This window comes from Dermochelys coriacea, chromosome 3 (genome assembly GCF_009764565.3).
Source record: "Dermochelys coriacea isolate rDerCor1 chromosome 3, rDerCor1.pri.v4, whole genome shotgun sequence".
In the NCBI taxonomy this organism is placed as follows: domain Eukaryota; kingdom Metazoa; phylum Chordata; order Testudines; family Dermochelyidae; genus Dermochelys; species Dermochelys coriacea.
The window spans coordinates 127337616-127350609 of NC_050070.1; the positions used below are offsets into that span (position 1 = coordinate 127337616).

A 12994-nucleotide genomic window follows, 5' to 3' on the forward strand; every position below is an offset into this window, starting at 1 on the left:
TTGCGAATGACTTTCAATGAAATTTCAGCTCTTAGGCACTTTTGAAAATTTTACCCACCATCAGGTCCACTGTTATCTATTCAGTTAAACAGTTCTGGACTGTTTAAAGTAACAGATCTTGTCTGCAACGTGACTATTGTGTAAAACTGACACAAAGTGAATGAACAAGGTAATTTGATTTAACCTAGTATGACCACCTAAAAAGAGTTTCAATAAAGCAGACACTGCTGAAAAAAGTTAAGACATCATCATTACTCAAGTCAGAGAAGACACATAAAAGTGATATTACAACTCAGACTTGAAAAAATATATAAATATTAAAAGTTTGTCTTACTTTTTAACTGAAGGTTTTTTCCATGGTAAACATCTAGACCACCACAGAGCCATTATTTGTCATTAAGTCAATTTATGTGAAGAGGGGAACTTAAGGCAATATTGAAATCTTAGGGTTTGTCTACAAAGATAGTAGTACATGGCAAGCTATAGTATGAATCTAAAGTGCACTAGCTTGCTACACACTAACTGGATATTTGGACATTGCAGGATGCTTTGATGTATTAAGAATACTACAGAACTTTCAGTGCACAATAGCAGGGTCCACTCATCTAGTTAGTGCACAGCAAGCTAGTGAACTGTAGAGTCATACTGTGGAGTGCCATGTGCTAACTCCCCAAGTAAACAAGCCTTTAGTATATATGTATGTATTCTGACAAATATTTATTCAAAATATAAGTTTATCACCATGAGCAATCCCATTGAAATGAAGATGGTCTAATAGTACTACTCATGGTAGTAATGTATAACACATGCATAAGTGTTTGTAGGACTGGGGCCTAAGTGCTTGATCCAATTCCTACTAACTCAATAGAGAGACTCCAATTGATTTTAATAGGAGTTGGATTGGGCATCTAAGGTTCTGAACCCAGCATAGTACTGAGCACATAAGAAATGCCAATTACATCAATTGGGTCATACCCAACATTCATCACAAATTTAAGTACTTTGCTAGATTATGACCTGAATGTGGCGCATAAAATAGATCTTCCCACTAAAAATGAAGAGTGGAGCATACACCACTCAGACTTTTCAAAGACACTGAATTTGAAAGACACAAAATATACCAAGTCTCTTTAATTTAATTAAAATGTCAAAATATGCAATTTAAAAATAAAACAAATGAATACAGGTACTTAATGTTTTATATTTGCTTATAGATTCAATGCAGTGATGAAGTATGATACAAAGTATCAAAGTTCTCTTCTCCCCTTTTCAACAATTAAGATCCACCCTTCCAAATGTCAGAATATGTTGCTTACCTTATTAGATACAACTCTTTATCCTTATGTAGGCAAAAAGGAAATAGATAAAAGAGTAACTATGTGTCTCAAAAAATGAAAGAATATGTAGTGATTATATTCCTGAACAAAATCATATGAGAAGCACTTTCTGCACATTCATTCAAATAGCTGAAGATACATATTTGAATCACACGTTCAGGTACATTAATTCATGCAAATAACACAAGTGCACATAAACATGCTAAATCCTTTCCATTGCAACTCAGAAATGAAGTACTGGTATGGCAAGTGCTATCACCACATTAAAGATACCAGACAGCTTCTTTTGGAAAGCCATTTTCAGTCTGCCACAAGAAAGGGGTGGGAGAGGGAAGTTGTTTCTTCAAGCCTATCAGGCACAGTGTTGCCAACTCTTGCAATTTTATTTCAAGTCTCACAATATTTGGTGGGGTTTTTTTAAGCCTAATCTCCTTGGAGCAACTGATTACATGAGAATCTCAGTACTAATTTTTAAATCAAAAAGTTCTTAGCCCTCCCTTCAGAGAGCAGCCTGAAAACATGAACAAAGTACCCTAAAGGCTTGGAAACCAGAAGGCAAATAAAGACCTGCTCCACTACTCCCAATAAAAAGTCTCATGATTTAAGACAATTTAATGATTTTTAAGGACTTAACCCTAAATATCCAAAAATCGTGAGTCGACAATAAGTAGCGGCATTCAGAGGGCACCTTGGGCAAAAGCCAAAGTGACCCAGCATATGCAGCCATGTTCAGATCAGAGCAGAATAGGAGTCAAAAGTCAGAAAAGTTTGATTTATGGGCCATTTTTTATACCTCCCACCCTGCATGAAATAAATCTGGACCAAATTACCGGTACTTCAACGTTTGCAACAGCATGCAATCCAGATTTCTTATTAGCTTTTTCCTTTATTCTCCTTTCCCACCTAGCATATCCACATAAGAATCCTCCACACTACCACTTTATACACTTAGAGTACTATTTGAATCTTCTCAATGGAGAAGAGTGAATAATGCAGCTGAGCAAATGGCTGCACAATTTACCCTTCTGGCAAGTCTAAGTGTGCAAATTGCAGACTTCTCTAGCCACCAGGAGACAAGCAGCTCTAGTAGGCTTACGAACTGCACTGGCAGTCACCTTCTGTGTCCCTGGGAAGCCCTCAATGCCAACTGGCAGAGGGCCTACCAGACTGTAACTCATATTAGGCCTGACACTCACTACCCCCAAAACACTGTTGTCATAATATGTATCTAAAAGAAGTCATGTAAATTATCCTATATAAACTGGTGACATTAATCCAGAAAGTCACTGATATACAACTTGTGCAAAACCCATACATACATATGTACTGGAAATACGTTCTTAAAATATGTTTGGGAGGCAGTGCATAAACCCAACCTTCGGTAGATAAAGGAATGTGGATTACCCTGTCCAACTGGCTTGATTACAGGCAGAGGACAATGAAAGTATATTTACATAAAAAGTTTCAGAGTAGCAGCCGTGTTAGTCTGTATTCGCAAAAAGAAAAGGAGTACTTGTGGCACCTTAGAGACTAACAAATTTATTAGAGCATAAGCTTTCGATGAAGTGAGCTGTAGCTCACGAAAGCTTATGCTCTAATAAATTTGTTAGTCTCTAAGGTGCCACAAGTACTCCTTTTCTTTTTACATAAAAAGGTAAACCAAGCAATCAAGCTAACTAACAAGACAAAAGCAAAAAAGGAGATTTTAGTTATCCATCAGTTCGTGGACAGCACACTTTGAGCCTGTGAAAGTAAGATTCCCCCAGCCTGGAGGGCTAAAGATGCCGGTAACCTGGTGTGAGTAAGAAAATTGCAAAGGCAAAGATTGTAACTGGCTAAAATTAAATTTTAGTCAGTAGAAAGCATGACTTGGTTTGTAATCACATTTGTTTCTTTTTCTCTTGCTTAGTACCACTTAAACCTCTGTTCTTTGTTAATAAACTTATTCTTGTTTTTTAACAAAATCATCTCAGTGCTGTGTATTAAAGTGAAGTGTGTCTTCAACTAACTTAACACACTAGTATATACACTGTCTCACTGGAGGCAGACAACTTAATTTTTTGAGGGTCTCTCAGTGAGAGGGACTAGATACCGCAGACATCTCTCTGGGGAACTCCGTAACTGGCGTTCACTGGGTTTCATTGTTACTAAGGTTTAGTTTGGCAAACTCTTGAAGAGCTTGCTGGCATGGCAGACAGTTTTGGGTCAACTCCCTGACACAACTTAGCAGCAGCAAAGCTCCCACTTGCTGAGGCAGGGAGCTAACAGTGGCTTACAGTTCTGGGTCTTGGAAACAGAACTTCACATCTTCTCCAACAGCACAGCTCAGAAGTTGTGCAGAGGTTAGGCTCCCTGCTTGCTGGCCTTAGGATCTTCATCATGCTAGGTACTGAACACAAAAGAGGAGTAGTCCCAGTCAAAATATTTACAATCTAATTTGTCCTTCACATCAAACAGGTGGATATGATAGACACAGGAACCTCAAAATAAGACACTATTATGGGTACAATTTGTGACTATAATGATTGCGATTTAACACAAAAGCAAGATTGAGGATTTCATCCTGGACTCTTGATTATAGGATCATGCCAGACATTACAATATTTGCATTATTAATAGCCTTTGCTTAGAAGAGGATCAGGTAAGCTTAGCAGTGCATATTCCATGTCTGGAAAGAGATCAGAACCATAGCATAAGAAGGAAAGAAGTTTGTTCAGCATACATCCTCCTAATCATCTTTATCTGTACTGCCCTTTACCACTTCGCTTCCCAGGGGCCCAAAATGCCATGATGAAAAAGGAACAAGCAAATCACACACACCCCTTTGTGTAATTAAAGTTTAATTCACCCCACTGACAGGAAGCACACAAACAAAAGACTCCCAGATACTGACATGTCAAGAAGATGAACCGTCTACCAGAAGTCAGAAGGGAATGAAAAGTGAAAAACTGAAACAATTTGTTTTGTAATAATCTAATGTAGCATCGCCCACTGAAAGAAAACACCTTATGATGTCACTGCTGAATGGCAGCAAAGCTTGCTATGGGCCCGCAACAGAGCAAGTGAATACTGATCTGCAGTGTTGCCTTTCTGACCATAAAAATATCTATTTCACTTTCCAAATTGTTTACTTATGGTTCTTTCATAAGTGAGTCATTCAGTGAGAAGAGTTGGGGAAATCTTACGGGCAACTTATTCCAAAATTGTCTACTATAGGATTTCTTGCACTTTCTTCTTCATGTCAAACCAACCTGAAACCTTTTTTGACGGGTAACAAGCCTTGTGGATGGGGGGGAAGTGGTAGACCTGGTATAGCTTGACTTTAGTAAAGCTTTTGATACGGTCTTGCATGACCTTCTCATAAACTAGGGAAATGCAACCTAGATGGAGCTACTATAAGACGAGTCCAAAACTGGTTGGAAAACCATTCCCAGAGAGTAATCATCAATGGCTCACAGGTCATGCTGGAAGGACATAATGAATGGGATCCTGCAGGGATTAGTTCTGGGTCCAGTTCTGTTCAATATCCTCATCAACAAGTTAAATAACGACAGAGTACATTTACAAAGTTTGTGGACAATATCAAGCTGGGAGGGATTGCAAGTGCTTTAGAGGACAGGATTAAAATTCAAAATGATCTGGCCAAACTGGAGAAATGGTCTGAAATAAATAGGATAAAATTCAATAAGGACAAATGCAAAGTACTCCACTTAGGAAGAAACAATCAGTCGCAAACATACAAAATGGGAAATGACTGCCATAGGAAAGAGTACTGCAGAAAGGGATCTGGGGGTCAGAGTGGACCACAAGCTAAATATGAGTCAACAGTGTAACACTGTTGCAAAAAAAAAGCAAACATCCTTCGGGGATGTACTAGCAGGACTGTTGTAAGCCAGATCTGAGAAGTAATTCTTCCGCTTTACTCTGTGCTGATTACGCCTCAACTGGAGTCCTGTGTCCAGTTCTGGGCACCACATTTCAGGAAATACGTGAACAAATTGGAGAGAATCCAGAGAAGAGCAGCAAAAATTAAAGGTTTAGAAAACATAACCTAAGAGGAAAGACTGAAAAAATTGGGTTTGTTTAGTCTGGAAAGAGAGAAGACTGAGGGGGGACATGATCACAGTTTTCAAGTACGTAAAAGGTTGTTACAAGGAAGAGGGAGAAAAATTGTTCTTGTTAACCTCCGAGGATAGGACAAGAAGCAATGGGCTTAAATTGCAGCAAGGGGAGGTTGGACATTAGGAAAAACTTCCTAACTGTCAGGGTGGTTAAACACTGGAATAAATTGCCTAGGGAGACAGGTGAATCTCCATCATTGGAGAGTTTTAAGAGCAAGTGAGACAAACACCTGTCAGGGATGGGCTAGATAATACTTCGCCCTGCCATGAGTGCAGGGGACTGGAATAGATGACCTCTCAAGGTCCCTTTCAGTCCTATGATTTGATGAGCCACTGAACTAGTGCATCAGTTCTTATGTTACTAAATTGAACTGTCTGATTCAATTTGCCTTGTCTTGCTGCTTCCAAATACCTTTCAGTAAATTATATCTTGACTAAATCATTGCATTTCACATTTTAACAAAGCTTTCACTAATAGCAAGAATGATCAGAAGCGTAGGAAGAATGCTACAGCAGTGACTTGTTGAATTAAAACTTAATTCAACGTCTCAAATTAAGTAATTAGTAATTGAGATCTTAGAACTACGTATTCTTTTATGTGGAAAGACTCAAGATTTAGGATTTGATACTTACGATTCATGCATATACATTCTCCTCAAAGCACGTTGGCTGCATGGTACCCTACACTAACGTTTCTCTCTTCAGCCCTATGCTCCAGGGCAGTGTTAAACATCTAGCATCTGTACTTTTTACAGCTTCAGGTAATCAAAACATTCAGGCAACATGATTAATATTACAGGCTAGGGATCATCAGCCTACCTGTTACCAGGAAGCCACATCCTGATCTGAGAAGTTCATTAGAACAAACTAACTTTAATAAACATGTATGCATGTATGTCAGTAATAAATATCCCAGATGGTATGTACATTGGGAGGTGCTGGGAAAAGTACAGTACCACATCTATCTTTACTAAAGTCAGCCACCCAGGAAGTGAGCAGATTGGTTCAAAAAGGAATATTTTCCCCCTTTAGAGTAGGGACTATTCAGCAAAGCGAGTTGTTTGGCAGTTATTTAAACCTGACCTGTTGAATTCCAGTACAAAAAGCAAAAAAATTTAATACACTATACCCGTTTGTGACAGTGAGATATCGTATGCATTTCACACTAGATGAAATTGAATATTTATACTTAGCAATAAAATTTAAAATTACATTGTTCCCCAACTCAATTTTTTAAGGTTTCAGAGTAGCAGCCATGTTAGTCTGTATTCGCAAAAAGAAAAGGAGTACTTGTGGCACCTTAGAGACTAACAAATTTACTAGCTCACTTCATTTCTGAATAGCAAAGATAAAAATATGTACACAAAAGTCCCGATTCCTGCAAGACATTAGTAACCTCTGCTCCCAGAAAGTGCTCAGCACTCTGCAAGATCTAGCTTTAAAAGGATTTTTCATAAGATTTGGTAGAAACATCTGCCATTATTCCAGTATTTCCATTCAGTAAATCATGTTTTCTGTGAAAGCTGACAACTTGCAGCTATGTTTGGGAAGCTTTAGCCCAAATTGTAAGTTTCAGCACACAGCTGACTGATTTAATTTTGGAAACCTGAAGAAAGGCATTCCAGCTGTTTTTGAAAACACAGTAAACACACTGTCAGAAAAGAAGCCAGAATCCAGTAGCCCCCAAATTTCTCTACCTTAAAGAGAGAATGCAACTTTAATATCAAACGTACACATTAGAGAGTCATGAAATTCAAAGGTTTCAGAGTAGCAGCCGTGTTAGTCTGTATTTGCAAAAAGAAAAGGAGTATTTGTGGCACCTTAGAGACTAACAAATATATTTGAGCATAAGTTTTCGTGAGCTACAGCTGCATCCGATGAAGTGAGCTGTAGCTCATGAAAACTTATGCTCAAATAAATTTGTTAGTCTCTAAGGTGCCACAAATACTCCTTTTCTTTTTATGAAATTCAAAGTGTAAGGTCTCTGCTGCAACATTAACTCAGCCACGTAGCATACACAGAGAATTTTAGATTCCTTTCTCACTCTTAAAATGGATTTTTTACATCACTGTTACAGTTACAGGTAACATTGTTGTAAGTCTTATAAAGAAGCATGCTAATCTTTCTTCAATAAGTTTCCTCGCCTGTGGTTTTAACACCATATTAGAGTAAGATTGAGACTTTTAAAAATTCTTCATTTACTTTTCACCATTAAAAAAGTATTAAAAAGCAGAATAAAGGACGCCAAATACTACATTCAATAAGGAAAAAGCAAAGGATACTGGAAACTCATGGAATTTTTGTTACTGGTAGTTAATGTTAGCTTGATCATAAAACTGGGTAAACCATAAAATATTGCTTAAAGATCATACGAATAAATTTTTTTTAACAGCCTCCGTATATATTCAGTTCTCTTTTGATAAAGACAAATATAAAGAACCATTTCAACTTATTCTCTCTTCCCCCTCTACCCTCCCCAATACTTTGGGTTAGTTTTACTTTCATTTTGATACAAGTATTCTGAATGGTGTGCTGACATAATGGTGCATTTAGGATAGCACTGACTTGCAATATATTTTTCTACACATTCTTCATTTTATTTTGAAAATCAAGCAGTTAGTACGAAATAAGTGCATCCCAGGTACCTCCAAAATATTGCAGCAGGATAGTGTAATTTAGTATTTCAAGAGTTTAGAAAGCCTGGGTTGATTTTTTGTTTGATAAAGAGAATTCTCTCAATTTCATCTGCTTAGTTTTTGCAGACAGTTACCGTAAAATATCAGATTTATTATTCAATTGGAAATAGTCCTACTTGCCAAATTGAGAGTTAATAGGACAAATGAGACATACATGAAATTAAGGTGCCACAAGTACTCCTTTTAGAGACTAAAATTTATTTGAGCATAAGCTTTCGTGAGTTACAGCTCACTTCATCGGATGCATTTGGTGGAAAGTACAGTGGGGAGATTTATATACGCACACAGAGAACATGAAACAATGGGTTTTTATCATACACACTGTAAGTAGAGTGATCATAAAACCCATTGTTTCATGTTCTCTGTGTGCGTATATAAATCTCCCCACTGTATTTTCCACCAAATGCATCTGATGAAGTAAGCTGCAGCTCACAAAAGCTTATACTCAAATTTGTTAGTCTCTAATGTGCCACAAGTACTCCTTTTCTTTTTGTGAATACAGACTAACAGGGCTGCTACTCTGAAACATGAAATTAACAAGCCACATGATATCTATTGCATAAATACCAGCCATCCTTGAGACCAGATGTTTTCAGCTAAATATTTGTCAGTCGTATGCTGCCTCAAAAAACTTATCTAGTACAATACATTTCATTTACATTAATGCATGTCTCCTACTGTTTGAAATATAGGGATATGGGAGAAAAATATTAGGCATGCTATCATTTAATGCCTTTTTGTAGTGGGATATAAAAAAGAGGGAAACTTTTTAAGCATAGTCAATGTCAGTTGTTGTGATGCTTAACAGTTTGGTAAATGGAACCCAAAGATCTGAATGTTTTGCAAAAAGAAAAGGAGTACTTGTGGCACCTTAGAGACTAAAATTTTTTACTTTACTTGTTAGATTTTTACTTCCACATTGGCCTCCAATGTTCTGAGAGAAGGCATAGCCTAGCACATGAGAATAGATTTGAATCTACTACACAGACTATCTTATTTTATTGTTTTTAAAAGAAGGCTTTCTGAAGACGCCTGAGTCTAAGGCCCTTTCTATACTATGAAGGGATGCAACAACTTATGGTTTTTTAACATCGTGTGAATCCATACTACAATTTTAAAAGCTATTCAATACCTGATACAGGAGTCACCAAAGTTACGTCTTAACAGAATTTAGCTTCAGCTGGTTAAAGTGTAGCATGGACAAAGTATACAAGTTTGACAGCATGATGCCAAGATGAGAATAACTTCGTAGATGTCTGCTTTCTGAAGCAAAAAGAAAAGGAGTATTTGTGGCACCTTAGAGACTAACAAATTTATTTGAGCATAAACTTTTGTGAGCTACAGCATCCGATGAAGTGAGCTGTAGCTCACAAAAGCTTATGCTCAAATAAATTTGTTAGTCTCTAAGGTGCCACAAGTACTCCTTTTCTTTTTGCGAATACAGACTAACACGGCTGCTACTCTGAAACCTGTCATTATGCAATACACTAGCAATAGTTAATTGCAGGCCTGCTTAAAAGAATCCAAGTTCTCAAAGGAAGCCACGCTGGTGTAAACCACTGGTGGACACTAGGGGATTGAGGACTAGTCTACACTGGCAACATTAAACCACCTTCACGAGGGGCAGAGCTATCAGCACTGGGAGCATGGCTCCCAGCATTAGTGCACTGTCTATACTGATGCTTTACAGCACTGAAACTTGCTGCTCTCAGGGGGGTGTTTTTTCACACCTCCAAGCGAGAAAGTTGCAGTGCTGTAAAGTGCTAGTGTAGACAAGCCTTAAGAGAATCAAGAAATCCTACTAGTCCAGGTACAGAACCTCCTTACCTACTTCTACCATGTTACATTTAAATCTCCCCCCAAAAAATATTATTTATCCCAGAAAACTGGGCAAGTAAAATTTTGCAAGGCTGGTTTAAAGCTTTATTACAAATGTAAGAAAGTGATATTATAAACTACACTAATAAAATACCGTCAAGTCACTTATATTGTAGTTTAGTGTCAGATATTTAGAAGTGATGCATTTCTAGCTCCCGGATTGACTCTGTGGAGAGATACATCATCAGTTGTGATGTAATTAAATGCTCAGACACACATCTTATGATCACCCCCCATAAAGAATGCTACATTGTCCAGTATGGCAGAATTATGCAAGTATCTATTCAAATATTTCCAACCCACATAAAAGTTGCCACAGGATAGCAGACTTAGGAAGTCTCCTGTGCTTACGATCTCAGATAGATATGCTCTCCCCACTGGAATTTAAGATTTGTTTTTAAAAAGCAAACACACACCATATCACACCAATGGTTCATGCAGTCCAGTATCCCACCTCAGACAAAAAAAAGAAAAGGAGTACTTGTGGCACCTTAGAGACTAACAAATTTATTAGAGCATAAGCTTTCGTGAGCTACAGCTCACTTCATCGGATGCATGCCGTGGAAAATACAGTGGGGAGATTTTATATACACAGAGAACATGAAACAATGGGTGTTACTATACACACACTAACAAGAGTGATCAGCTAAGGTGAGCTATTACCAGCAGGAGAGGAAAAAAAAACAAACCTTTTGTAGTGATAATCAAGGTGGGTCATTTCCAGCAGTTGACAAAGACGTGTGAGGAACATGGAGGAAGGGGGATAAACATGGGGAAAGAGTTTTACTTTGTGAAATGACAAATCCACTCCCAGTCTTTATGCAAGCCTAATGGTGTTCAGTTTGCAAATTAATTCCAATTCAGCAGTCTCTCGTTGGGAGTCCGTTTTTGAAGTTTTTTGGTTGAAGAATCACGACTTTTAGGTCTGTAATCGAGCGACCAGAAACTGAAGTGTTCTCCAACTGGTTTTTGAATCCCATTGGGCTGGCTCCCATATTGGCTGTGAGGTTTCTTGCTCAGGTTCTGAGCCATGGGATACTGGCTGGGGTGAGCCCTGTCTGATGGGCAGGGCAGCTCCCATGTCACAGGAGATGGTGACCCAATAGCCAGCCTGCCCGGCTTCTGGGCGCTGTCCTGTGGCGGTGAGTTCCACAGGCCGCTCACCAGAGAAGGCACCAGGAGGGGGCTGATTCCTAACCGCCGCCGCCGCCCGCCTCCCCCCAGTGGAAACAAGGGACATCGATACCAACAGGTGTCACTGCTACATCGGAGAAACCAATCATCACCCGGGGACACAAGCCCCTTCTGGCCCCGGGGCAGCGCTCAGGCAGCCGGCGGGAACGGGGGAACCCCTGCGAGGTACCTGCGCCGTCAGCCCCTGCTCCTCGTCCTCGTGCCCGCTCAGCACCCGGCGCAGCTTCTCCATCTCGCCGCCGCTTCAGGCCCCTCGTCCCGCCCACCCCGCGCTGTCCCCTCCGCCCTCGAGCGCCGCGCACCACCGACCCGCCCCGCTAGAGCCCCACCGGAAGTCACGAGACCACAAACGGAAAGAGACACGGCGCGGCCGGGACTTTCATTCGACCGTTAGAAGCCGTCCGGGAGGGGAGGGGAGCCGAGCCCCGCCCCCTCCGGCCGAAAGGCCCCCATCACTGTTCCTGACTTCGCCCTTTATTCCCGCCCTCGTCCCCAACTGCGCCCCGCCCCGAGCCTAGCCCCGCCCTCTCCCCGCTTCCCGAGCACAGCCCCTTCCCTCCTCGCCACGCCCCCTTCGCCTACGCAACCCGCTCGCCTGGTCCCTCTCCCTCAGCCTTCTTAGTGTCCACGCCCCCTGCCGGCCTCGGCCCCGCCCCTTTTCTCATCCCTGCCCCCGCCGCGGTCGCTAGGCTCGAGCTCCCCTCCTGCCCTCGTGGTCACACGCCCGGCCCGCCTACGGCCCACAGGAGCGCCAGGGTGGGGGCGGCCGTGGGCAGAGCCTGCAGCAGCCGGTGCTCCTTGGGCATCCCCAACTCTTGGGCAGCCGTGCAATGCCAGGCGCTCTGCCAGTGTGTTAGTTTCGGTCATTTCTTACTAACAGCATTCACAGAAAGAACAGGAGGACTTGCGGCACCTCGGAGACTAACACATTTATTTGAGCATAAGCTTTCGTGAGCTACAGCTCACTTCATCGGATGCAGCCGATGTGTTAGTCTCTAAGGTGCCACAAGTACTCCTTTTCTTTTTGGGAATACAGACTAACACGGCTGCTACTCTGAAACCTATATACACAGAGAACATGAAACACACTATAACGAGAGTGATCAGCGAGGTGAGCTATTACCAGCAGGAGAGGAAAAAAACCTTTTGTAGTGATAATCAAGGTGGGCCATTTCCGGCAGTTGACAAGAACATGTGAGGAACAGTAGGGGGGAAATAAACATGGGGGAAATAGTTTTACTTTGTGTAATGACACATCCACTGCTAGTCTTTATTCAAGCCTAAGTTAATTGTATCCAGTTTGCAAATTAATTCCAATTCAGCAGTCTCTCGTTGGAATCTGTTTTTGAAGTTTTTTTGTTGAAGGATAGCCACTCTTAGGTCTGTGATCGAGTGACCAGAGAGATTGAAGTGTTCTCCAACTGGTTTTTGAATGTTATAATCCCTGACATCTGATTTGAGTCCATTTATTCTTTTACATAGAGTCTGTCCGGTTTGGCCAATGTACATGGCAGAGGGGCATTGCTGGCACATGATGGTATATATCACATTGGTAGATGTGCTGGTGAACGAGCCTCTGATAGCGTGGCTGATGTGATTAGGCCCTATGATGATGTCCCCTGAATAGATATGTGGACACAGTTGGCAACAGGCTTTGTTGCAAGGATACGTTCCTGGGTTAGTGTTTTTGTTGTGTGCAGATCACTCTGTCCCCACTGCCAATCAGTCCTATACAGCAGTGGTCTCCAAAGTGGGGTGCACGCACCCC

At 40.8% G+C, this 12994-nt stretch overlaps 1 protein-coding gene across 3 annotated transcripts in view; it reads right to left on the reverse strand.

The window, feature by feature from the left end:
• Nucleotides 1–11779, reverse strand: part of SFT2D1 (SFT2 domain containing 1) — a 39104-nt gene extending 27325 nt beyond the window's left edge. The window contains exon 1 of one of the 3 annotated variants that reach the window (XM_038396705.2): nucleotides 11396–11779. In XM_038396705.2, coding sequence (XP_038252633.1) covers nucleotides 11396–11458 — 63 coding nt within the window. In that variant the 5' untranslated portion in view covers nucleotides 11459–11779. The remainder of the gene's footprint in view (nucleotides 1–11395) is intronic. The other 2 variants (XM_043511284.1, XM_038396706.2) reach the window with 2 other exon arrangements.
• Between the last annotated feature and the right edge of the window lie 1215 nt (nucleotides 11780–12994).